At 40.8% G+C, this 23139-nt stretch overlaps 1 protein-coding gene across 1 annotated transcript; it reads left to right on the top strand.

The window, feature by feature from the left end:
* The first annotated feature begins 1384 nt into the window (after nucleotides 1–1384).
* Nucleotides 1385–23040, top strand: TDG (thymine DNA glycosylase). The gene is made up of 10 exons (XM_043562359.1): nucleotides 1385–1646; nucleotides 10294–10436; nucleotides 12840–13081; nucleotides 14458–14527; nucleotides 16092–16227; nucleotides 16422–16504; nucleotides 16584–16678; nucleotides 19771–19942; nucleotides 20374–20499; nucleotides 21114–23040. Exons 1-10 carry the CDS (start codon nucleotides 1624–1626, stop codon nucleotides 21242–21244), a joined length of 1221 nt encoding a protein of 406 aa, XP_043418294.1. The 5' UTR covers nucleotides 1385–1623; the 3' UTR covers nucleotides 21245–23040.
* The last annotated feature ends 99 nt before the right edge of the window (nucleotides 23041–23139 follow it).

Raw genomic sequence — 23139 nt, forward strand, 5'->3', positions numbered from 1 at the left:
TATTAAAAGTTTCCTTGAAGCAATTGCTATGATACAAATTAATCATAAATAAATTCTGTATTTACTCATGAAAGCCCCTTGGTGGATCCCAGAGTGATGAGGATACATGAAGCACAGATCATAGTCCCTTCCCAGTCCGTGTTACATTAGTGGGAAATAAACCTTGGTTGCTGTAAACCACTGAGATTCAAAGAGGACTTCAACTACCTCCATTTTGACCACAGTCGGTATTCCCTAAGTGTTTCTTTCCAGCTTATCTCTAAACTCAGCAAAATACTCACAAGGCAATGCATCCCATGCTGAGAACCAAAACTACCCCTCAAGAAATAAGGACTGCCCTGATGCCAACAAGACCTTGTGTGATTGACCTGAGGACAATGATCAGCCTGCCCCTGTCCCACCCCTTATATAAACCTGGAAGTATTTTCAGCCCTTTGAGACGCTAGCCCACTGTCTTCCCGGTGTGGGCCTCGGGGAAATAAATTCTTGTTTTACCACCATTCCTATCTCTACCTTTGGATTTTGTCAGCGGTAAATGGCCAAATCTAGACCGTTTGGGACCCTGGAGCTGGGTGCTCTCGCACCGTAGGGCCCAGATTACAAGATTTTGGAGTCATTTGTTACCACAGTCTAGGTAAAGCTAACTAATACAGCAGCCATGTTTTTCATCACGCAAACTAGAGACACAGAAAAGCCTCTCCCCGTTAAGAGTTATTTAGTGAAGTCCTCATACAAACACCGGTGACAATTTGAATACTAATGAAACAAAAATCAGCTGGAAGAGCCATTGAGAAATAAAGCAGAAGGGCTAGTCTGTAACGTAATAAAGAGGCATGGTGCTTAAATGACATCTATCGTACACTTAAAACGTCAATATTTTTGCATATGCAAATTAAAGCAGACATGGGTTCCCGTAAAACTTTACATTTTACGAAACAGTTTTATTAGAGTTACACTCATTTTACAGACTAGTGAACTGATGCGCAATAGTAAATTGATGGTATGGTGACCTCAACTCCCAGGTTTGCTGTCTCCAAAGTCTCTTATTTCCCCCACATCACACTTGATAATTGATACTTGATAATTAACGCAAAACACTGTTTTTTTAATCGGTATAAAACTTGGGGTGGAAAGGCCTGGATAACCCTAATAAGCATAACCATCTCACCTACACAACGTCCCCAAAGGGCATCTCCCACTCGTCACCCCCAACCGCCCACCAGCGACGAATCGGATCGGACAAAAAGCTTACGTCAGCACAGCGCTCCTCATCCCACCGTTTTTGTCCTCCACCCTTCCCGAAAGGCCAAGCGGCGAGCAGAAGAACCAACGAGAGGGGAGCGAACGTGATTGGGCTGCCTGCGTCACGTGACGACCACGAGGCGTAGGATTTGGCTCGGAGCAGACGGAAGCGCCGCGCGTGGGGGGGGGGGTCAAGACTGGGAGGGGGGGAACTGGAAGCTCCGGGGAGGAGCCTGAGCGTCCGCCGCTGTCTCAGTTCTGCCAGCAATCGTGTCCAGTCTCTGATTATTGTTGTACCGCCGTTGGTACGCCGCGGTACTACGGAGACCAGTCGTTCGCCTGCCCAGCAGGAGTAGCCGCTGACTAGAGCGGCAGCGGGGAATGGAAGCGGAGAACGCGGGCAGGTAAGCCCGGGGCGGAGCGCCGCCCTTCCCCCCAGCGCCCCTCGCGGCGGGGTTGGCCGGCGGGCGCGCGCACGCACGCAGGGGTCTTTAAAGGCCGCGGCCGGAGTACAAAGACCTGTCCTGCGCGTGCGCACTGCCACCCTCCTCGGGCCGCTCGGAAGCGGCGCCACCTGTACCTGTGCCCTTCTTCCGGCCTTCCCGGCATCCAGCCGGCTTTAACAGGCGTTAATAAGCGACCCACAGGGTCCGGTTAATATCTCTTTCCGGTTGTCATTCTTGGCTACGTTTGCCTTCACCCTCCGTTATTAAGCGAAGAGCTGTAAAGATGGAATATCACGCGTATCACTTCTGGAGCTCTAATTTTAAAATTAGTAGTTTTATTGTGGCTTCCTTTCCCGTAGGTTTAGTAAGATCAACGTCAGGGGCCACAAGGTGGATAACATTGCCGTGCAAAGTCTCTTGAATTCTGTATTATGACTAATACTCCCAAGTAGTCATCTAAAAATGCTTTCTGGTGATCTTGGGGGGTGAATTTAATCAACTTTTCAGTATGTCCTTTGAGGAGTGTTAGATTCGTGGAGAGAACGTTTGGCAAACGCAGAGATTGCGAGATTCGAACTCCTCGCAGAAAACTAAATGAAAAAAATCATTAGATAGGGTAGCAGGGTCCTTAAGAAAAACTAATGATTTACATTGGAATAAAATTCTGTAAGATCTAATAATTTTCCGGACTCTCCGGGGCCCTGAACTTAGGCAAGACACTTCACTTCTCTGGGCCTGTTCATGTCTGTAAAATAGGACATCTCTGGAATCCAGTTCTGACATGCTGTGAATCTGTGTTACGTGGAAGGGATTAGATCACCAAAACAGTCTTTAGAGGTTAGGAAAGGAGGTGTATAAAGTGTGGTCTTTATCCTGGCTTTTCTGGTCAAGTCCTGAAATAAAGTACTGTACTTCCTTCCCCAAAGAACTTTACACTTAAAAGAATTCACCAGAACTTGTGAAATTCACTCCCACCTTTGCGATCTTACTTCAGATCAGTACTGAAACCTGGTTGAAGTCTACCATCAAATGAATTACACATCAGAAGACTTTGCTCAGTGCTTCAGAGCAAAGTAGTAGGTCTCTGGTACGATGTTTACCTAAAATTTGGCTTATATGCTGTCTTAACCCGTCCACAGGGTTATAGATCATTTTTAATTTGACTCACAAAGTTTTAACCTCAGGAAATAGAGAATTTTGTGTTAGTAGTGTAAGGGCTTTATCCTTGGGGATTCTGAGATGACTGAGGCCCCAGAAAATCCTGAGAAAGTGGTTCTCTGTCACTCTTGACTTCATGCTAATCAAGGCGTAGAATGGAATGCCGGATATAATGAATTTACTTTTTATTTTGGAAGAGTAATTTCAAAAAATTCAAAGGAAAAAATTCCGTTAATATGGACTCTTTTTTTAAAAGAGAAGATAGTTCAAGTATCATAACAAATAATGTCTACCCAAGAGAGGAAAAAAGGAAGGAGAGGATCAGTATGTGTCTAATGAGCTTTGGCATGGAAAGGACATTTATCAAAAATGGAAAGTAGGGGCGCCTGGGTGGCGCAGTCGGTTAAGCGTCTGACTTCAGCCAGGTCACGATCTCGCGCTCCGTGAGTTCGAGCCCCGCGTCGGGCTCTGGGCTGATGGCTCAGAGCCTGGAGCCTGTTTCCGATTCTGTGTCTCCCTCTCTCTCTGCCCCTCCCCCGTTCATGCTTTGTCTCTCTCTGTCCCAAAAATAAATAAACGTTGAAAAAAAAATAAAAAAAAAAAAATGGAAAGTAGGATGCCAAATCAAAAATGACTTTGTAAAAGTGTGACATGGGCTACTGAAAATACAGACTGGAAAGGTTAACCCTTAAATGAAATCAGCCTTTCTGGAAATGTTAGGGACCAAAAAGAACTTTTTTAGTTAGGTGTTGACATCGAGGGCAAGAAAGGTTTGGATTTTCTGCCTAGTCCACCGGCATGGTGTTAGTAGATAACAGGAAACAAACATTTGGTTCTAATTTTTCTTATCTCTATGTTAAGAAAAATGATGAGAGACAAGAAATGGCAGAATGAATGTCTTTAAGAGACAAGATCAATGAGGGCATTTAAGAGAACTTTCAGCTGCTCTAAGAGAAATCCAGTTTCTTGGCCTGGATAAATTATATGTCAAATGAGAAGCTACATTACAGCAATCTTTAAGAACTTGCAGATAACAGGAGAGAGACCTGAAGCCTGAAAATAAACACATGAGTTCCTGTTTCTTCCTAGGTGGAGTCTGTCTTCTAATTTATTGACTTTGATCCTAAACAAAATTTTTACTTTTCAGTGGTTATTGAGCATATTTAAAAGGAACCAGTGGCCACTAGGTTACAGTATAATTTGGGAAAAAAGCAAGATGTATCAAGCTAGGTTCATTCCCTTTTGGATAATGATACTGGACTAGACAGCATCAGGATGATGCTGACAGGAGGTATCTAAAAATTTAATCCTGTCCTGCTGTCTTTATTATTATTATTATTATTATTATAGCAAAATTATTATATACCAGGCACTGTTTTAAGTGTTTTACATATGTTGACTAATTTAATCCTCATAACCAACAAATTAGGTACAACTATTTCCATTTTGCAGATGTGCAAACTGGGACACAGAGGTTAAGGAACTTGAGCAGAGCTGAAATTTGAACGCAGGCAATGTGGCCCAAAGTCTGCCTCCCTGACAACTGTGCCACATATCACTTCTCTGTGGGCAAGACGAAGACGGACTGATGGCAGTCCAGTTAGGTGGAATCAAAGCTGGTTTACTGCCGAAAGAATCGAGGGCAGGCTGAAGAGAGGTCTATATTGATGTGCCTTGTCGTTCTACCCCAACTTGCTCTTTTCAGCAATTTAACAACTTCCGGTGCTGTTGGAATGCTGATAAACTTGTGAATGACCCAACTCTGGAAGAAGTTTGTGGAATTGGTAGTTGAAATCAGAATCCATACCCTAACAGCTGGAGTGTCGAATCATCTTTTACCAAAAGAGGCACAGTTCTGTGCTGAGGTGCAGAAGTATCAGTGATGTGAGGGAGAGGTAACAAAAGGGCAGTTTTCATTGACGTTGAACTCAGTTTGAATCAACAGTATAATGTGGGTTCTAGTAAAGTTAATGTAATGGATTCTGCAGTAGGACTCCAGGATGAGGAAGCTGAGCCCTGCTCGGTTTCAGGGTGATGAAGCTGTATCTGGAGAATTTTTATTTTGTTTTCTTTTAAGCACCAAAAAATGACAAAGTAGTGTAGAAACTTGAAGTCATACTATATGAAGAAGAGTTGAAGGAATTGGGGACTCTGGCTTGTTCTAAATCTTTGTATTTATAGTTTCTAGTAGACTATGTACAGTAAATACCCAGTAATGTGTGGTGAATACACACAGTTCCACTTTGCAACATTAAATGTAGTCTTTAAATAGTTATGACTGTATTCCATTGTAGTTTATATACCTAATTCTCTTTAGTTGAGAATTTAGATTATTTAGCACTAATTTTGTGTGTGTGTGAGCGTTTTATTTTGTTTTGTTTTGTTTTGTTGGGGGAGGGAGAGAGGGAGGGAGGGAGGGAGAGAGAGAGAGAGAGAGAGAGAGAGAGAGAGAGAGAGAGAGAGAGAATCTTAGGCAGGCTCCATACTCAGCACGGAACTTGAGGCAGAGCTTGATCCGCAACCCTCTGGTCATGACCTGAGCTGAAATCGAGAGTCAGATGCTCAACCGACTGAGCCACCCAGGCACCCCATTGATTATTATTTTGTAATTATTCAGTGTTGTATAATCATATTAGTATGAATATTAAGTGAATAATAATAATATTATTAATATGAATATTAAGTGAAAATAATAAAATATTGCTATGAATTGTGTTCTTCTAAGATGCCTATGTTGAAACCTAATCCCCGATGTAATGGTATTTGGAGGTGGGGCCCTCATGAATGGGATTAGTGCCCTTTTAAAAGAGGTCCTAGAGGTCCCTCACCTCTTCCATTTTGTGAAGATACAGCAAGAAGGCCACCCCTATGAACCAGGAAGTAGGCTCTCAGTGGACACTAAATGGTGTTTTGTTGTAGCAGCCCAAGAGGACTAAGACAAATGTATATAGAAAAGAGCAACTTAAATCTTTAAAATAGTGGAAAATACCTGAGTATTAAAGAAGTTGGAGGTGTTCATTTTAGAGAAAACCTTAAAGAGTTAGTTTTTGAAGTACAGCAAAATCTAAATTAATTGGACTCCTCAGTCAGCTGTGTGTGTGTGTGTGTGTGTGTGTGTGTGTGTGTTTTAAGTAAGACTGTTGTACACAATTCATTAGGAAAATACACAGTATATCAATTTCAGACGGCTGTAAAAACCAGTGCTTTGGGCACTGATGTTCAAGGGAAAGGGTGTGCATCTCTGATTTGGTCTTGTCTGATATCTCTGCCGTGTGCTTCCCTGCTCAGATGCCCTCTACCCTCATGCCACTGGGGATCATGCCAGAGATCGTATCTGAGAAAGCAAGACCCAGTTTTGTTTGCCTGTGTCTCTGTTGGGTAATACTGATTGTGTTTATATTGTTGTATATCGACATGGATGTCATATCTAATTTTGGGGGCGGTTGTCTCTTAAGTTATGACTTGATGGGAGGCGTAAGGTTGCTAGTGAGGCTTCTGTCTCTAGTAGCATCCAAGCAGAAAGACTAAGACTCGCTAGGGAACTAATTGCTGGCTGCCCTGGGGTGTGACTACATCATACTTCCAGACTGAAAGACCCAGCAAGGCCAGAATTCAAGGAAATGTGTGCTAGGTCCTGGCACTGCCTTTGCCAGAAGCAGAACAGGCACCAAAGAACCCGAGCGGAAGAGACAATCTTACTACCTTAGCTGAGTTTCACACATTTCTGGATAATGAAGAGACCTGTATTCATCGGGGTGGGTAACCATGGAGGACTAGTCAAGGGTGTGGTTGGCCTGTGATGCTTTTTGGAGGAGTGAAAAATGAGTAGATGTCCTCCCGCCCTCCAAAAAGGGGGGTGTGAATGGAGCCTAGGAGAGAGGAAGGGGCGAGCTTCAGGCAAAGGAGAGGCACAGAACAGTGTGGGAACAAACCAATGATAGGGAAGAAAAGTGAGCAAGGGGAAATAAGATCATCCCTCATGCTTGGAAATTTGATACCAAATTTGAGTTACAGAAAATAAAAACTCTGGGATCTGGACAGATTTGGTCCCATTTCCTGTACATCGTCCACATATGTGAAAATCATTTTCATGGTGAGAGAAGGAGTCCGAGAGGAGGAGTGATGACCAAGTGCTCTTGTGTCACTGTCCCTCGCACAGAGAAAACAAGCCTTGTGAAGTTGGCGTGATTCTGAATTACAAAGGGGCAAGTGTATATAAATACAACAAATGTATTAAATATCTTCTAATTAAGGTTGAACAGGTTTATGCTGCTTACAGTTGTAATTATCGCTGGATAATAGGAAATTGAGTTATCTAGAACTCTAGTTTCCTAGCTTTGAAGTCCTTGAAGGTTTTTTGCTTGCTTCTGCCAAATAATAAGAGTGTTGTGTCGCACTCTCTTTCCTTTTGTTCTGTTAGGAAGCCGTTGAGATGATAAGACTGAATTTAATACTCAAGATAGTGTATTACCTTAGAACTTACACATCGTATTTCTCATTTCTTTATTTTTCTATTTCTGTTCTATTTTAACTTCCTGTAAAGTACCAGAGGTCATTTTTAGAAACATTAAGGGACACGCTGATATTATAGATAAGTTTCTCAATTTCTTTCAAAATTGATATATATCTCTAAAATAACACTTCTGGGTTTTTTTCTTCCTTTTCATTTTTTTCCTCAGCCAACTGATTTCTAAACTTAATTTTCAGGTTCTGCACTTCACATCTAAGTATGACCCTGAAATACGCGAAAGCCACATTTTGGAAATTTGTTTTTTAAAGTTCAGAATCCTTTTGCCATGTAAAATCTTCCTAAATTAAATACTTTAAGTTTTGACTTTGTGAAGTGCTTGAAATGGGACACATCTGTGAAACTCTTGAGAGTGGTGGCCAGAAACATGGGCGAGGGTGGAAGGTTGTCTTCTTGACAGTGTGACAGACTAAGAGGAGACGTCCTGCATTCTTTGGCCGCTCGCTTATTGTGACTTAACTGCGGCTGGCCTCAATCAAAGGTTACAGTTCATTGTGCTGGAATATCCGAAGGGTAACAATACAAGATCTCTCAATGTAACCTAGCAATATCTGACCCCTCCTTAGAGTATTTGAGTAATAAACACTGAACAACCAATGATTTTACAGCTCATCAAAAGGAGCTATGATTATTATTAAAGAAAAGTGTGGTGGAAAAAGAGGACATTTTACTTTGTGCCAAGCATGATTTAAGCGCTTTTCTTCAACTTTTACATTTGAGATTCTAGGACTTGTCTACATATTTTCCCAACATGCAGCCTTAGGTTGCAATACTGTTTCGTGTTCCTTTCTACTTTAAAGTCTGTATTAAACATTTTCTGTGCTTTAAAAAATATCAGTACATTAATTTTGCTGCATAGTCTTTTCATGTTACTAGACTAAAGTTTACTGGATTGTCGTACCTATTTTTTATGTAACTGGAAACAATATATTTAAAGAAGTAAAAGTCTTAAGATATAGTGTAATACCTTTCTAATTCTTAACCTTTTCTTTAACAGCTTACCCTTGAAGATAGCTTGAAGCTAAAATTCCTCTCCAGTGGTTTGTCCATTAGGATTTGGCCCCTGTCTTTGAGCGTCTGGGATTTCAGCCTGGGCACCCACAGATAGTCTCTTACCCTGTGTCTGCTTCGGCCATTTAAGCTTCTGCTTTAGTTTGCCTCCCCCGCCATCCCAACCATTTTATTAAGATATGATTTATGCATAATAAGATTCATTCACATAAAATGTACTAGTTTATCTTATTTATGTATTTATTCATTTGAACGAGCAAGCGGGAGAGGGGCAAAGAGAGAGGGAGCCTGGCTCCTGAAGCCTCCTGAAGCAGGCTCCAGGCTCTGAGCTGCCAGCACAGACCCCAACTCGGGGCTCAAACTCACAAGCCTCTAGATCAAGACCTGAGCCAAAGTCGAACCAACTGCACCCCTAGGCGTCCCTAGCTTTTCTTTTTAATCTCTACTTTCTGAGCTTCCCCTTTTCTTTCTCCATAACTAATAAGTGAGTAGCTTGCCACAGAAAACGACTTTTCTTTCCAAATGGTAAATGACACTGACCCATTTTATTTCCTAGTGTTTTCCTTCCCGTTGTGTATGTAATAGCATCGTTTGGCATTAGATGTAACTTGAGTTTCAGAAAATACATGTTTGCTTCCGTAGCTTTTATGCTGTAGGCAGCAGTGTGAGACAGTGATGGGTAGTCATGAGAAATTGGTTTTGGCCATTGTTTTTTGTGTTCCTTATATTGAACTGAGTACTTGTAACAAAGTCTGAAAGATGTTCAGAGAAGAGATTTAAAGTGTTTTTTTTCCCCATAAATTCACAGATATGTGCAAAATGTCCATTTCTAGCCCTCATCTAGTGGTAAAAACCCAGCAACAATTTAAAACAGATCCAATGCATAAATCATTAAATAGGCAAATAAACCAAAAGAGAACCTTAAGTAGATTGGAGGGAAGGCAGGAATGGGGAGTTGTTGGTCGAAGGAGAAAAACTTCCAGTTATAAGATGACCACGTTTTAGGGATCTAATGTACATGGTGGTGATTAGAGCTAATAATACCTTGCTACATACTTGAAAGTTGATAAGAGAGTAGATTTTAAATGTTCTCATTACAAAAAAGAAATGGTAATTATGTGACGTGATGGAGGTATTAGCTAAGACTTAGTAATCATTTTGCAAAATATGTATCAAATCAAAACGTCATATACTTTTAACTTACACATTTCATGTCCGTTGTATCTCAGTAAAGCTGGGTGGGGTTAGGTTGGAGAGGATCTTATGACCAAAGAATTAAATGTGAAGATAGAGACAAACTGTTTGTATGGACACTTTAACCCTGTATGAGCTGCTGTGCCTTTTAAGTCTCTCTGCTAGGGGCGCCTGGGTGGCGCAGTCGGTTAAGCGTCCGACTTCAGCCAGGTCACGATCTCGCGGTCCAGGAGTTCGAGCCCCGCGTCGGGCTCTGGGCTGATGGCTCAGAGCCTGGAGCCTGTTTCCAATTCTGTGTCTCCCTCTCTCTCTGCCCCTTGCCCGTTCATGCTCTGTCTCTCTCTGTCCCAAAAATAAATAAACATTGAAAAAAAAAATTAAAAAAAAAAAGTCTCTCTGCTAGCAAATTCCCATGATCTCATTTCAGAGAAAGCACAGGCTGACTTGACAGGACTGGTAAGTTTTATTGCTGACACATCTTGTCATTAATCAGTGGGAGAGTTCCTTAATATTGGTTAATAGGCACAAAGTAAAAATCGGGTGAATACACACATTTAGGAATAGACCTTCCTCCTCCCTTTGCCCCTATTATCAACTCTATATATTACAGTCTGACCACACAGTGTTTGGATCCTAAAGGTTTTTAAAGCTCATCGTTTAAACTTCTAGTCGGGTAATTTTATTGCCATGTCTTGTACTTAATTGTTCTTTCAGCTACTCCCTTCAGCAAGCTCAAGCTTTTTATACATTCCCATTTCAACAAATGATGGCTGAAGCTCCTGATATGAATGTTATGGACGAACAGCAAATGCCAGCGGAAGTTCCAGAACCAGTGCCTGCTCAGGAACCTGTACAAGGTAGTTTTCATCAGGATAGTTGAGAAAAGTAGCTATTGGATTGGCCAGCCTATGTAAGAAGGGGTCTAATGAAGAATTTTTATTTTATTTTAGTATTTAAAACGTTAACCACTTTTTAAGTATATGCCAGGCACTGTGATACATTTGGGGGAATAAAAGAACATGGATCCTGCCCTCAAATAGCTCATAATCTAGTAGGAGAAAATAGTAAGTAAACACATGGTATGCTTTAAGCACACAGTGGTGAAGAGGGGCACAGGGTGCTGTGAGAGCTCATAGGGTTGACACTAACTCGGACCGAGGTTCAGAAGCAGCTTCCCAGAGCTCTGGAAGTCAAGGGTGAGGAGACTTTATCCCCACGAAGAATGGGGTGGGGAACATTCCTGGCCTAGGGAATAGCATGGGCAAAAGACAGATGTGAAGAATGATGACAGTTAAAAGTAGTTATTCTGTGTCTTTGGGAGTCTGGTATACAGCAAAAAAATAGTGATCAATGAGGCTGGAAAGTGCCTTGTAACTCGAAGAATGTATGTTCTTTCCTGAAGGTGGTAGGGAGCTTTTGAGAGAATGGAAGCAGAGGGTGACTTAAACAGAGTCACATTCTGAAAGTCAGCCTGGGAAAAATTATAGAGGATAGAATGGATGGTAGGGAGTAAGGCAGAATTTGGAGGCAAAAAGTGGATTTGAGACTGAATAATCTGAGGATGAAATGAGGGAGACCTGAGGGGATGGAGAGAAGAAGGTAATGGTTTTCTCCAGTGTAGCAGTATCGTATGAGAAATGTGTTCAAGAGTTTCATCTTACGATTCCAGAAACACATCTGACTCCACTGCATTGGAGATACCCCTGCCGATGACTCTCCTATTTTTCTGGGCTGGCAGCACTGGGACTTCCCAGCTACAGGCCAGTGGAGGTGGATCCCTTCGCGTAGAGAGTGGCTAAATCAGTGTGGGGTAGAAGAGAGGAAGGACAGGATGCTGGGTTAGGGAACTGCCTAATGGTAGTAGAATGGAGGAGGGGCCTAAGAAATTAAGAGAGATGTTAAACAAGGGTAAGAAAAGCAAACCTTCCTATTGGGTAACGGTAACTCTAGGTCAGTTGTTCTTGACTGGGCGTGTTTCCCGTCCCTCCCCCCCCCCCCCAAGGGACATTGGGCAGTATCTGGAGACAACTTTGATTGTTATGATTGGCAGGGTGCTACTGGCATCTATTGAGTAGACGTCAAGGTTGCTGTTAAACATTCAGTAATATACAGGACAACCCTGTATATTACTTAAACAGAGTAGCATTCTACCAAAATCATTCAACCTAAAATGTTAGTAGTGCTGAGATTGAAAAGCTCTGCTTTAGGTCCTAAGACATCCCTGGTCTTGCCTATTTTTTCTTTTTTCTTTTCTGTTTTTTGAAGTTTATTCATTTATTTTGAATGTGCAAGAGAGAGCGAGGGAGGGGCAGAAAGAGGGTGAGAGAGTTCCAAGCAGGCTTCACACTATCAGCACAGAGCCCAACTTGGGCCTCAAACTCTCACGAACTGTGAGATCATGACCTGAGCCGAAACCAAGAGTCCGGACACTTAATTGACTGAGCCACCCACATGCCCCCCTGGTGTTGCCTTTTTTTTTTTTTTTAATTAATTAATTTTTTAACATTTATTTATTTTTGAGAGAGAGCACGAGCCAGAGAGGGGCAGAGAAAGAGAGAGGAAACACAGAATCCAAAGCAGGCTCCAGGCCTTGAGCTGTTAGCACAAAGCTCCATGTGGGGCTTGAACCCACGAACTGTGAGATCATGACCTGAGCCAAAGTCAGATGCTTAATCAACTGAGCCACCCAGGTGCCCCCCTGGTCTTGCCTTTTGAAGACTACTTTCCCGCCCAGAGATTTCATCTTCAGCATCTCTAAATTCACCTCTTTGGCTGTGTGTGGAACAGAATACACTCATCTCTAAAACAAGCCCACAAGCCATTTGAGGTTTTCTATTGCTGGAAATTATGGGAAAATCGAGTTAAAAGGTTCCCTTCCTCCCTATTTTTTGCTCTATTTATTTTCTCGTTTATTGCGCTGTTTATGTATTTACATTTAGAATTTCTATAAAATAGGACCTGAATGCTTTAAATCCCTGGGGAGATCAAGATGACAGGGAAGAGTCCATGGGAAATCAATCTATGATCATTATGTACATTTCATCCTGAGAACAGCTAGCAGAGGAAGGAGGGCAGGGTTTAGGGCCTCGAGAACCCCGTCCTAAGATGAAGAAAGAGGGAGGGTACTGCAGAGGATGGTGAGGCTGGGAGATAGGAGAAGGTAGCAAGGGCGTCGATGGGGTGACTCTACTGGGAAAGCTGCCTGATGTTCTTAAGTTATGTTTTTCTGCATCTACTTCACTGAAATTACTGTGTTTCAGAGACTCCAAAAGGAAGGAAAAGAAAACCCAGAGCAACGGCACCAAAAAAACCAGTAGAACCCAAAAAGCCTGTTGAGGCCAAAAAATCTGGCAAGTCCACAAAATCAAAAGAAAAGCAAGAAAAAATTACAGACACATTTAAAGTGAAAAGAAAGGTAGACCGTTTTAATGGTGTTTCAGAAGCTGAACTTCTAACCAAGACCCTCCCGGACATTTTGACTTTCAATCTGGACATTGTGATTGTAAGAATTTAAAAAAAATTTTTTTTTTTCAACATTTATTTATTTTTGGGACAGAGAGAGACAGAGCATGAGCAGGGGAGGGGCAGAGAGAGAGGGAGACACAGAATCAGAAACAGGCTCCAGGCTCTGAGCCGTCAGCTCAGAGCTGACGCGGGGCTCGAACTCACGGACTGTGAGATCGTGACCTGGCTGAAGTCGGATGCTTAACCGACTGCGCCACCCAGGCGCCCCATGATTGTAAGAATTTTTGTCCTCATTTGGTTTTATAAATAGTATTGGTGAATTAAATTTACATAACCTCTGTTCTTGCAAATAGCATTTTGTTGAACCATTTCTAAGAATCCTTTTGGTAGTAAATGGTGTCATTTTGTCACCTTCATAAGGTTGTGGGCACGTATGGATGTATTTAAGAGGATGGGCTCCAGAGTATGGCTGTCTGGTTTCAGGTCTTGCCATGTGGGTATGACCTTGAACAAGCCTTAACCTTCCTAATCACCAAGTTTCCTTATTGGTGAAGCAGGGGTGATAATAGTACCTTCCTCATAGGATTGCAGTTAGGTAGAATAATCCACGTGAATCACTTAGATTGCACATTACGTGTGAGTTCTCCATAAGTGATAGTACTGATTTTGAGCTCTGATTTTTGTCAGTAACTGTAAGAAACATCAGCATGCAAACAACTGTAAATGACGTGGAGTGAGCGGCTTGGTGGGAGTGGAGAAGCAGGCTGTGGCTGGACCTGGGCTCAGCTGATCGGTTGCTCCAGGACCTCTCTCTTTCCAGTCCGGTTGGGTGGAGGTGGGGGCTTGGGGACACGAGGGAGTCACACTGTTTTTTATCTTTAAAATTTATTTTTGTTTTACTTTTTTTTTTTTTTTTTTTTTTTTGCATTGAAGTATAGTTGACACACATCCATTAGTTTCAGGTGTCCAACATGGTGATTTGACAAGTTTATTCATTATGCTGTGCTGACGGCAAGCGTAGCCGCCATCCCTCACCATACGCTGTTGCCATGCCGTCGACCCTGGTCCCCATGCTGTGCCTCCCACTCTCCTTCACCCGTTTTGCCTGTCTCCCCTGCCTCTGGCCACCACCAGTTTGTTCTCTGTATTGATGGTCTGCTTCTGCCTTTTTTTTTTTTTTAAACTGGTTTTTCAAAACAGCAGCGACACTTTTGATATAAAGGGAATTTTTTTTTCCCTCGAAATGAAATACTTTATTCAGATCAAAAATAGGTACTTGATAAACGGGATTGCCGATGATGCCGGATTAAATTTTTATTTTAATAAATTTAGTTTTGTCCATCACTACTCCACAGAAGCCCTCAGGCGTAAACCCTACTTTTCAAGACTTAAGTGTATAAACATTTTTTGCAGATTGGCATAAACCCGGGACTAATGGCAGCTTACAAAGGGCATCATTACCCTGGACCTGGAAACCATTTTTGTAAGTAGTTCTTGCCTTTATTTTTTTACTTTTAAACTAGATATCTTTGTTAATAGTTTGGGGTTTTTTTTTTTTTTTTTCCTTTTTAGCCAAACTGTGTGGGTTTTTTTGTTTTTAAGTTTATTTTGAGGGGAGGGGGAAGAGCACAAGCGGGGGAGGGGCAGAGAGAGACAGAATCCTAAGCAGGCTCTGTGCTGAGCATTGAGCCCCCAACCAAGGGCTCGACCCCACAAACTGTGAGATCGTGACCTGAGTGGAAATCTAGAGGACGCTCAACCAGCTGAGTCACCCAGAGCCCCCAGACACAAACGTGTTTTCTGTGCATGCGTGCACAAAAATAAAAGGCTTGAAAAAGATATGTCACTGTTCATGTTTTGGTGTAAGAGAACGGAGGGGCAAGAAAAGTAGCACTTTCTCTTTTGTTTTGCTAATTGTTTTAAATGAGTTTTACTACTTTTTAAAATGAATTTTCTTTTTTAGTTGTTACCTACAGTCATAGTAACAATAGTACGTCATTGTGCCAGTATAGACAGAACACTGACCTTTCCAGATTTCTGCTATTTTATTTCCTAGGAGAGATGAAATGCATTGATCGTTGGGAATCAAGCTGTAACAGTTAAGAAATTCTGTGATTAGAGACATTCTGTTTTTCTAATTTTTTTTTAATGTTTATTTATTTTTGAAGGAGAGAGAGACAGAATGTGAGTGGGGGTGGGGGCAGAGAGAGAGGGAGACACGGAATCTGAAGCAGGCTCCAGGCTCTGAGCTATCAAGCACAGAGCCCGATGCGGGACTCGAACCCACAAACCGCTAGATCATGACCTGAGCCAAAGTCAGACACTCAACCGCCTGAGCCCCGTTGTAAGCGCCCCTACTTCGTATCTGTATTAAAGACCCTCATACTTGTAGAGTGAATTTTAAACCCAATTATAACTACTATTGTATTGTCTTAATATGTAAGTCGACTTACCTAACACCACCTAATAGAAAAAGGCATGCAGTAGGCCCTCAGAAAATACTAGTTGGTTATCTAAGAGTTACATTAAAAACATTTAGGGCAGAAGGTACAATAATGTGTTTTGGAACTAAGGACATATTATCTCCATTATTTAAAACAATTTCTAAGAGACGTTTGAATTTTTAATTTTTTCCATTGTCAAAGTGTTGGAATGTTCTGGGTCTGTTGGTGTATGTTTGTCTCTTTGAGGTATTCCAGGGGCAAGCAGTGGTATGACTAGTTTCTAGAAAGAAAACCAGTTTTGAAGTCTTCTACACTGACTAGCTGTGTATTCTCAACAGCCATTTACCTTGACTTCCCTGGGAAGAGGAGATAAAAATAGTAATTAATATTTCATAAGATCATTATGATTAAATGAGATAATCCATGCAAAGGGTTTATTAACACATAGTGATTGCTTGATACGGTATTTGACCTGTAATTTCCTAAATATCCTAAATGTTTTATTTATTTTTTTTAATTTCAGGATAAATATAGACTACCATAGTGATTCATGGGGCAAAAACCTTTGACCTACATGCAAATAAACTGAACTCTCTTTCACAGGGAAGTGTCTGTTTATGTCAGGCCTGAGTGAGGTCCAGCTGAACCATATGGATGATCACACTTTACCAGGAAAGTATGGTATTGGATTTACCAATATGGTGGAAAGGACAACACCAGGCAGCAAAGATCTGTCCAGGTAATTTCATTCATTTTTATAGGTTGGAACCTGACCATGCTGGTGTCTCATATACTCTAGGAACGCTGTATGTATCTAGTGCAAGCTGAGCTTAACAAGTATATGAATTGATGTTGTATTGAAAGCTCTCTGAATTCAGCATATTATAAATATTACCGCACTTATATTTTGACTACTTTTTAATTCAATTTTAGTAAAGAATTCCGTGAAGGAGGACGTATTCTAGTGCAGAAATTACAGAAATATCAGCCACGAATAGCAGTGTTTAATGGAAAATGTAAGATTTACTTTTAAATTTTGTCTTTTTTCTTTGCTAACATTATGGACAACGTAAATATGTTTGTATTTCATTTTAGGTATTTATGAAATTTTTAGTAAAGAAGTTTTTGGAGTTAAGGTTAAAAACTTAGAATTTGGACTTCAACCCCATAAGATCCCAGACACAGAAACTGTAAGTCCTTAAAATTATATTTGTATATCAGCTAAATATGAATTTTTTTTCTAGCTAGTTTTCCTTTTTTATTTGTCCTTTCCATTGTAACTTGTGCCATGAAAACAAAGCACTGATTTTGTTGGGTAATAGTTATCTATCAACTCAAACTAATAGTTGCAGATTAATTCAGATACTGTTATTAAAGAAAGAAACATTTGTCAGATAAAATGTCTTATGTTATTTGGCTAAAATATTGAGAGGAGCTGGCTAACATACTACATTCAAAATATATTTAATGGCATATTCTTACCAAATTCAAGTAGATTAGCCCTTACTCAGTATGAAACAAACATAAATACAGACATGCTCCCAATTAGTAACACTGCTCAGTGCCCCCTGTTTGTATATCTTAGCCCAGTGTCATTGTGGAGCCATCTAAATAGTGTGCAGCCCGGTTGCAGACAGACATCCAGACAACCTGCTTGGCCCTTGGTGTATTTACTGTCTTATACATAAAGGCATCACTAAGTAACAGTGGTTTTCAAACTCTGTTATTTCTGTATCGCTTCTGCAGACACTTAGTTCAGATTTTGCTTCTTAAATCTAGTTTTAAGTTTTGTTTACAACTTAAAAAAAAATTTTTTTTTAATGTTTCTTAATTTTTGAGAGAGAGAATGAACAGGGGAGGAGCAGAGAGATAGGGAGACAGAATCAGAAACAGGCTCCAGGCTCTGAGCTGTCAGCACAGAGCCCGACGTGGGGCTCGAACTCACAAGCCGCGAGACCATGACCTGAGCTGAAGTCGGACGCCCAACCGACTGAGCCACCCAGGCGCCCCTTGTTTACAACTTTTTGAAAAACAACATACAAAACACAGGCACATGTGTTATAGACAACATTTTATTTATTTTCGTTTTTTCTTTTTATTCTTTTCTTTTATGTTTATTTATTTTTGAGAGAGAGAGAGAGCCAGAGGGCAGCCGGGGGACGGGCAGAGAGAGAGGGAGACACAGAATCCAAAGCAGGCTCCAGGCTCTGATCTGTCAGCACAGAGCCCAAGGAGGGGCTGGAACCCACAAGCGGAGCCGAAGTCAGATGCTTAACCGACTGAAGCACCAGCCGCCCCTTTTTTTGTTTTTTGTTTTAATAAGTTTTTATTTATTTATTTTTGAGAGAGAGAGGGAACAAGTGGGGGAGGGGCAGAGGGGAAGGAAGATAGAGGATCTGAAGCGGCCTCCCTGCAGACAGCAGAGAACCTGATGCAGGGCTCGAACCGACAAACCGTGAGATCATGACCTGAGCCGAAGGCAGCTGCTCAACCAACTGAGCCACTCAGGCACCCTGACGACATTTTAAACGATGGAGGAGCCAGTGTGTCAACAGGTTTTTGTGGAGACCTCAGAATACAGTTTCTGCCACCTCCGTACATTTGCACTTTCCCTTTTTAAATTTCTTCTGTCTTTAGCTTGTTACAAATATGTCATTGACAGAGTAGGTGGTAGCCCTGGTCTTTGTTTAAACCAAGGCCTACACTTACCTACTTTAGTAAAATTGTACAGGTGAGTTCATTGCTTCCTATAGATTACCTCATTATTGTCCCTTAAGAGCCAAATGAGGCTCAGGTACATCTCTTGGGTATTTGTGCCCGTAATAGGGTAGTACTAACTGAATTTGAATCCTATCATGATAGGTAATTTTAGCTCTTATATTGAGCTGAGAGTATTTTTATCTTTTAAAATATATTCTTTATCATGAGATTTTAACAGTTGTTGATGTTAGTGACTCCTCTTTGAAACACAAAAAAAGCTTTCAAATTTCTGGATCATTTTAATTGAAGAATATCTTAGGATTCGAAAAAGTGCTACTACACAACCTGGTAGCATTTGCACCTGCATATATTTATGAGTCAGGAGTTTCTAAATGCTTTCTACACAAAAGAAAATGAATAATTTGTTTTCTATAATGTTATGGAGGCCAGTATAAAAAAAAGTGCAAGAAATTGCAACTGGAAATTCTCCATAAACTAACAGCCTCACTCTTTCATGTACATGTGATATATATTGTTATATATTTAGTATTCTATGAACAACAATTTGTCACCATTATCCAAAATGATAAATGCAAATGTCTTTCTGCTGGGCATTGCACTTCTAGGAATTTATCCAAGAGATACACTCACACATATTCAAAATGAAATATGTACAAGCTTTTTCACTACACCTTATAATAATAAAAGACTGGAAACAACCTAAATGCCCACAGCTGGGTCTTGGTTAAATAAGTATGCAAGTACTACACAGCTGCAAAAAAAGAAAGTCTAGGGGCACCTGGGTGGCTGAGTCAGTTGGGTGTCCAACTTCAGCTCAGGTCACGATCTCATAGTTTGTGAGTTTGAGCCCTGTGTCGGGCTCTGTGGACATGGGCTCTGTGGGCTTGGACTCTGGAGCCTGCTTTGGATTCTGTATCTCCCTGTCTGCCCCTCCCCCTGCTCATGCACTCGCTCTCTCTCTCTCTCTCTCTCTCTCTCAAATAAATAAAACATTAAAAACAACAAAGTCTTTTTACTCTGCTCTAGATATCTGATACAGAATTGTCTCTGAATACATTGTTGAGTAAAAAAGCAAGGTGTAGAACAGGGAATAGAGAACATGTTATCATTTGTGCGTTTTTTAAAAAGGGTGAGGGAGAGTACATATATTAGAGACATTTGATTCTATATTCATAGAATACCTCTGGAACCAGCAACTTTGATTGCCTCTGGGAAGAGAACTGGGTGGACAGAGACAGAATTAGGGGGAAATACTTTTCATTGTATACTTCTTTTGTGCCTTTAGAATTGTGAACCATATGTTCACTGTTAAAAAGACAAGACTGTTAATTGGTAAATGAACATGGGGGGAAAGCCTCATTATTTTGATTTATTGACTTTGCAATAAGTAAATTTTACAAATTTTAACTCAAGAGACAAAACTACTGTTACTGATTTTACATATGTTAATATGTGATAGGCATCATAATTAATCCCCCCAAAGATAAATTTTTAAATCTCAATGTGAGTGGACTCAATAGATTTGTAACATTTATGTAACTGTAAAATTTTACGATTTTAGCTCTGCTATGTTATGCCATCATCCAGTGCGAGATGTGCTCAGTTTCCTCGAGCCCAGGACAAAGTTCATTACTACATTAAGCTGAAAGACTTACGAGATCAATTGAAAGGCATCGAACGAAATACAGACGTTCAAGAGGTGCAATATACATTTGATCTACAGCTGGCCCAAGGTATGTTTCCATTTTCGCCCTGTTTTTGGGTGTCATGGATATATACACTACTGAACGCACGCACATTGTGAGTTTAAAAGCAAGAGAAAGGGGAACGGTTACATCGTCGGCCAGAGTGTTCTGACAACGGATGTTAGTCACTGTTAAAATCTCCTTTTACCAAAGTTACCCATCTGTCGTGGGTGCTCCTACAGATGTCGAAGATAGAAGAAGCAACATAGCCTACCGGAAATTAAATCTGATAGGCTTTTACAGTTCCGATGAGTTAATTTAATAAATGTTATAAAGAGTTTAAAAGATGGCAATAAAAGATAGATCTCAGCACACTTGAACATTCAGGAAAAAGATTTGTTCGTGAGGATTTCTGAATAAAGCTGTTTTCAGAACCGTTGTACAAAAACAGCTGTAAATCCCTTTTACCCTCTCCACAGAGGATGCAAAGAAGATGGCTGTTAAGGAAGAAAAATACGATCCAGGTTATGAAGCAGCGTATGGCGGTGCTTATACTGAAAATCCGTGCAATAGTGGCCCTTGCAGCTTCTCTTCCAATGGGCTAAGTATGTTCCTCCGTACGTGTCTGTCTTTCTCTCTTCCTCTCTTTCTTTCTTGCTCACGCGCACTAGCAGGGGAGGGGCAGAAGGAGAAGGAGAACGAATCTCAAGCAGGTTCCATACCCAGTGCAGAGCCTACACCAGGACTCGATCTCACGACCCTGGGATCCTGACCTGAGCTGAAATCAAGAGTCGAATGCTCAACCAACTGAGCCACCCAGGAACCTCTGTTTGTTTCTTTCAAACACTTGGTTTTGTCAGGACTGGGGAAATGCACTTTATTTTTTTTTAAAAGAGAATGAATTATTGAAGTGTGGGAATGGTACTATGAAAATCTTTTTAGTGACAGTGAAATGTGATGGTTATCTGAGGTTTCACCACGTAGGTGTTAGCAGCTCATTTTCATTAAGTCATTACGTCATTCTAATCACATTCCCTCCCTGAATGACCATTAAGGGTTTCTTAGTCCTGTATCTGCCAAGAGAACAGAAATTTATTATTGTATTGAAGAAGCTTGCTGTTTTAACGGCAGTCCTCCTCCGCTGGACTTTACACGATTGATGAATCGTGTAAAGCTTTTTAGATAGAATGAACTAACCTTCTTCTCCCCACCCTGGCAGCTGACAGTGGAGAATCAACTTTCAGTGACATTCCAAATGGGCAGTGGATGACCCAGTCGTTTACAGACCAGATTCCTTCCTTTAATAATCACTGCGGGACTCAAGAACAGGAAGAAGGAAACCATGCTTAAGACTGGTGTTTCTCAGCTCTACCTAAATGCTGCAGTTTTAATGCAGTAGTCAAGAAGGGGCTAACTGAAGCATTTTATTAGTATTTTATTCTGGTGATATAATCATATTATGGTTGTGTGGTAGAATCAACTGTATGAACCTGAGTAAGCTTGGAAGAAAAAAGCACGGTTTTTTTATGTATGAGTTTTGTATTTGAATTAACCACCATTCCAGCTTTTTATAAAGTATATTTCATTATGAAGAAATGGATTTTCTTTTGGGAGTCACTTTTAATCTGTAATTTTAAAACGTAACTGTCCGAATATTTATACTTGATTATGAACTGTGCATAAACCCAGATATACCATTATTCCTTTTATGCCTAAGAAGGGCATGCTAATAATAATTAGCACCGGTCAAGAGGCAGATGTGTTGAATTCTATATGTGAAGCTAACCCCCAGGGGAGTCCCATGTGGTGCTGTCTAGCGGTATTTGACGGGCTCCCTGAGGCGTACTCACCCTCAGACCCCTTGGCCTCACCAGCAGGGAGGGTTTGGGAGAGTTGCTAAGCCGTAGAAATGTCAAGTGTGGCCTCACCCAGCCTTCTCTGACAGGGCGCTGAGCCCTGCCTTTGGCCTCCTCACCCCTGCGTGTTAATCCTCTAGTATAGGCAGAAACTGCCCTGCTGGAATGGTAAATTCCAGAGAATGCAGTAGACCTTTTAAAGTTTGTTATTTCTTCTGTGTTTTACTTGAGAGACATACATTTGATAGGGAAGGAACTGAATTTTTCTTACGGTATCTAGCACCTCCTTGGCTTTAAGGGTGTAACATGGAAAGTGGTGAGAAATGAACTCAGGCTGAGCAACAAGAAGCTGGGGTGTTTGATAATCTTATTTAAGCTGGTGCTTTATGTACGTGAGATGTATTAAAATAACAGAATTTTTCTTGCTATGTGAATCTAATAAGCTGTCACTTAAAAAATTTTCTCTGCGTCATTGCTGTCTGTTACTGTGGACTTAAGTGAGCCTCGTGGCAGGGTTAGTTTGAAGTAACGTACTTGTGTGATTTTCTAATGCCTTTTCCATGGTGCTACAGATAGTCCAGACTACTAGGCCTGGTGGATAGTAAAGCTGGGTATTCAGAAATGCCATTTGCAATTAACTCCTGGTCACTTCTGAATATCCTGATTTCATACATACCCAGGGAGCATGCTGTTTTTCAATATGAAAATATTTATGAGGTGTTTTTTTTTTTTCTAAGAGATTATATGGCTTGTTCTTCTCTATATGATAAGAGAAACAAATTCTTGTGAATCTTAACATACTTTTTAGCTGTGGCTATGATGGATTTTATATTTCTTTTAGTCTAGGTCAAGCTGTGTAAAAGTCATTCATGTTATTTAACTCATGTACTGTACTGCTGTTTACATGGATGTTTCATGCGGGTGCTTTGAAGTGCCTTGCATCAGGGATTAGGAACAATTGAATTATTTTTTCATGGGACTATGTAAAGCATGGAAGTAGGAATTGCTTTGGTATATAATGATTGTAGCTTTACAATAGATTTTTTTTTTTTTAATCTGACTGGAGAAAATACCCTTAAAATTATAATGGACCCTCATTAGAGAATGGGTTTGAGGATTTTCCAAGCATACAACAATGGTGTTTTTCATTACATTTGACAGATGAGTAGTAAACGTTGATATATCCCCTATGTGACAATATGAGACTTTTTCATTAAATAATATTGGAAAGGTTTTTAAATTCATTTGGAAGTCTGATGGTTTTTACAATAAAAATACCAACAACGATTATCCTAAGTTGCAGGTTTTTCTGCGGCAGAAGTGACTGGTATTCTTTCCCCCTTTAGGCCTCAGATCCGTCTACCTTGTGTTATGTTTAAGGTATTGAAT

This window comes from Prionailurus bengalensis, chromosome B4 (assembly GCF_016509475.1).
Source record: "Prionailurus bengalensis isolate Pbe53 chromosome B4, Fcat_Pben_1.1_paternal_pri, whole genome shotgun sequence".
NCBI lineage: Eukaryota > Metazoa > Chordata > Mammalia > Carnivora > Felidae > Prionailurus > Prionailurus bengalensis.

Coding starts and splice junctions, on each gene's coding strand:
- TDG (XM_043562359.1), top strand. CDS start 1,624: ATGGAAGCGGAGAACGCGGGCAG. Junction 10,437..12,839: donor TGCTCAGGAACCTGTACAAG/GTAGTTTTCATC, acceptor ACTGTGTTTCAG/AGACTCCAAAAGGAAGGAAA. Junction 16,505..16,583: donor AGCAGTGTTTAATGGAAAAT/GTAAGATTTACT, acceptor ATTTCATTTTAG/GTATTTATGAAATTTTTAGT.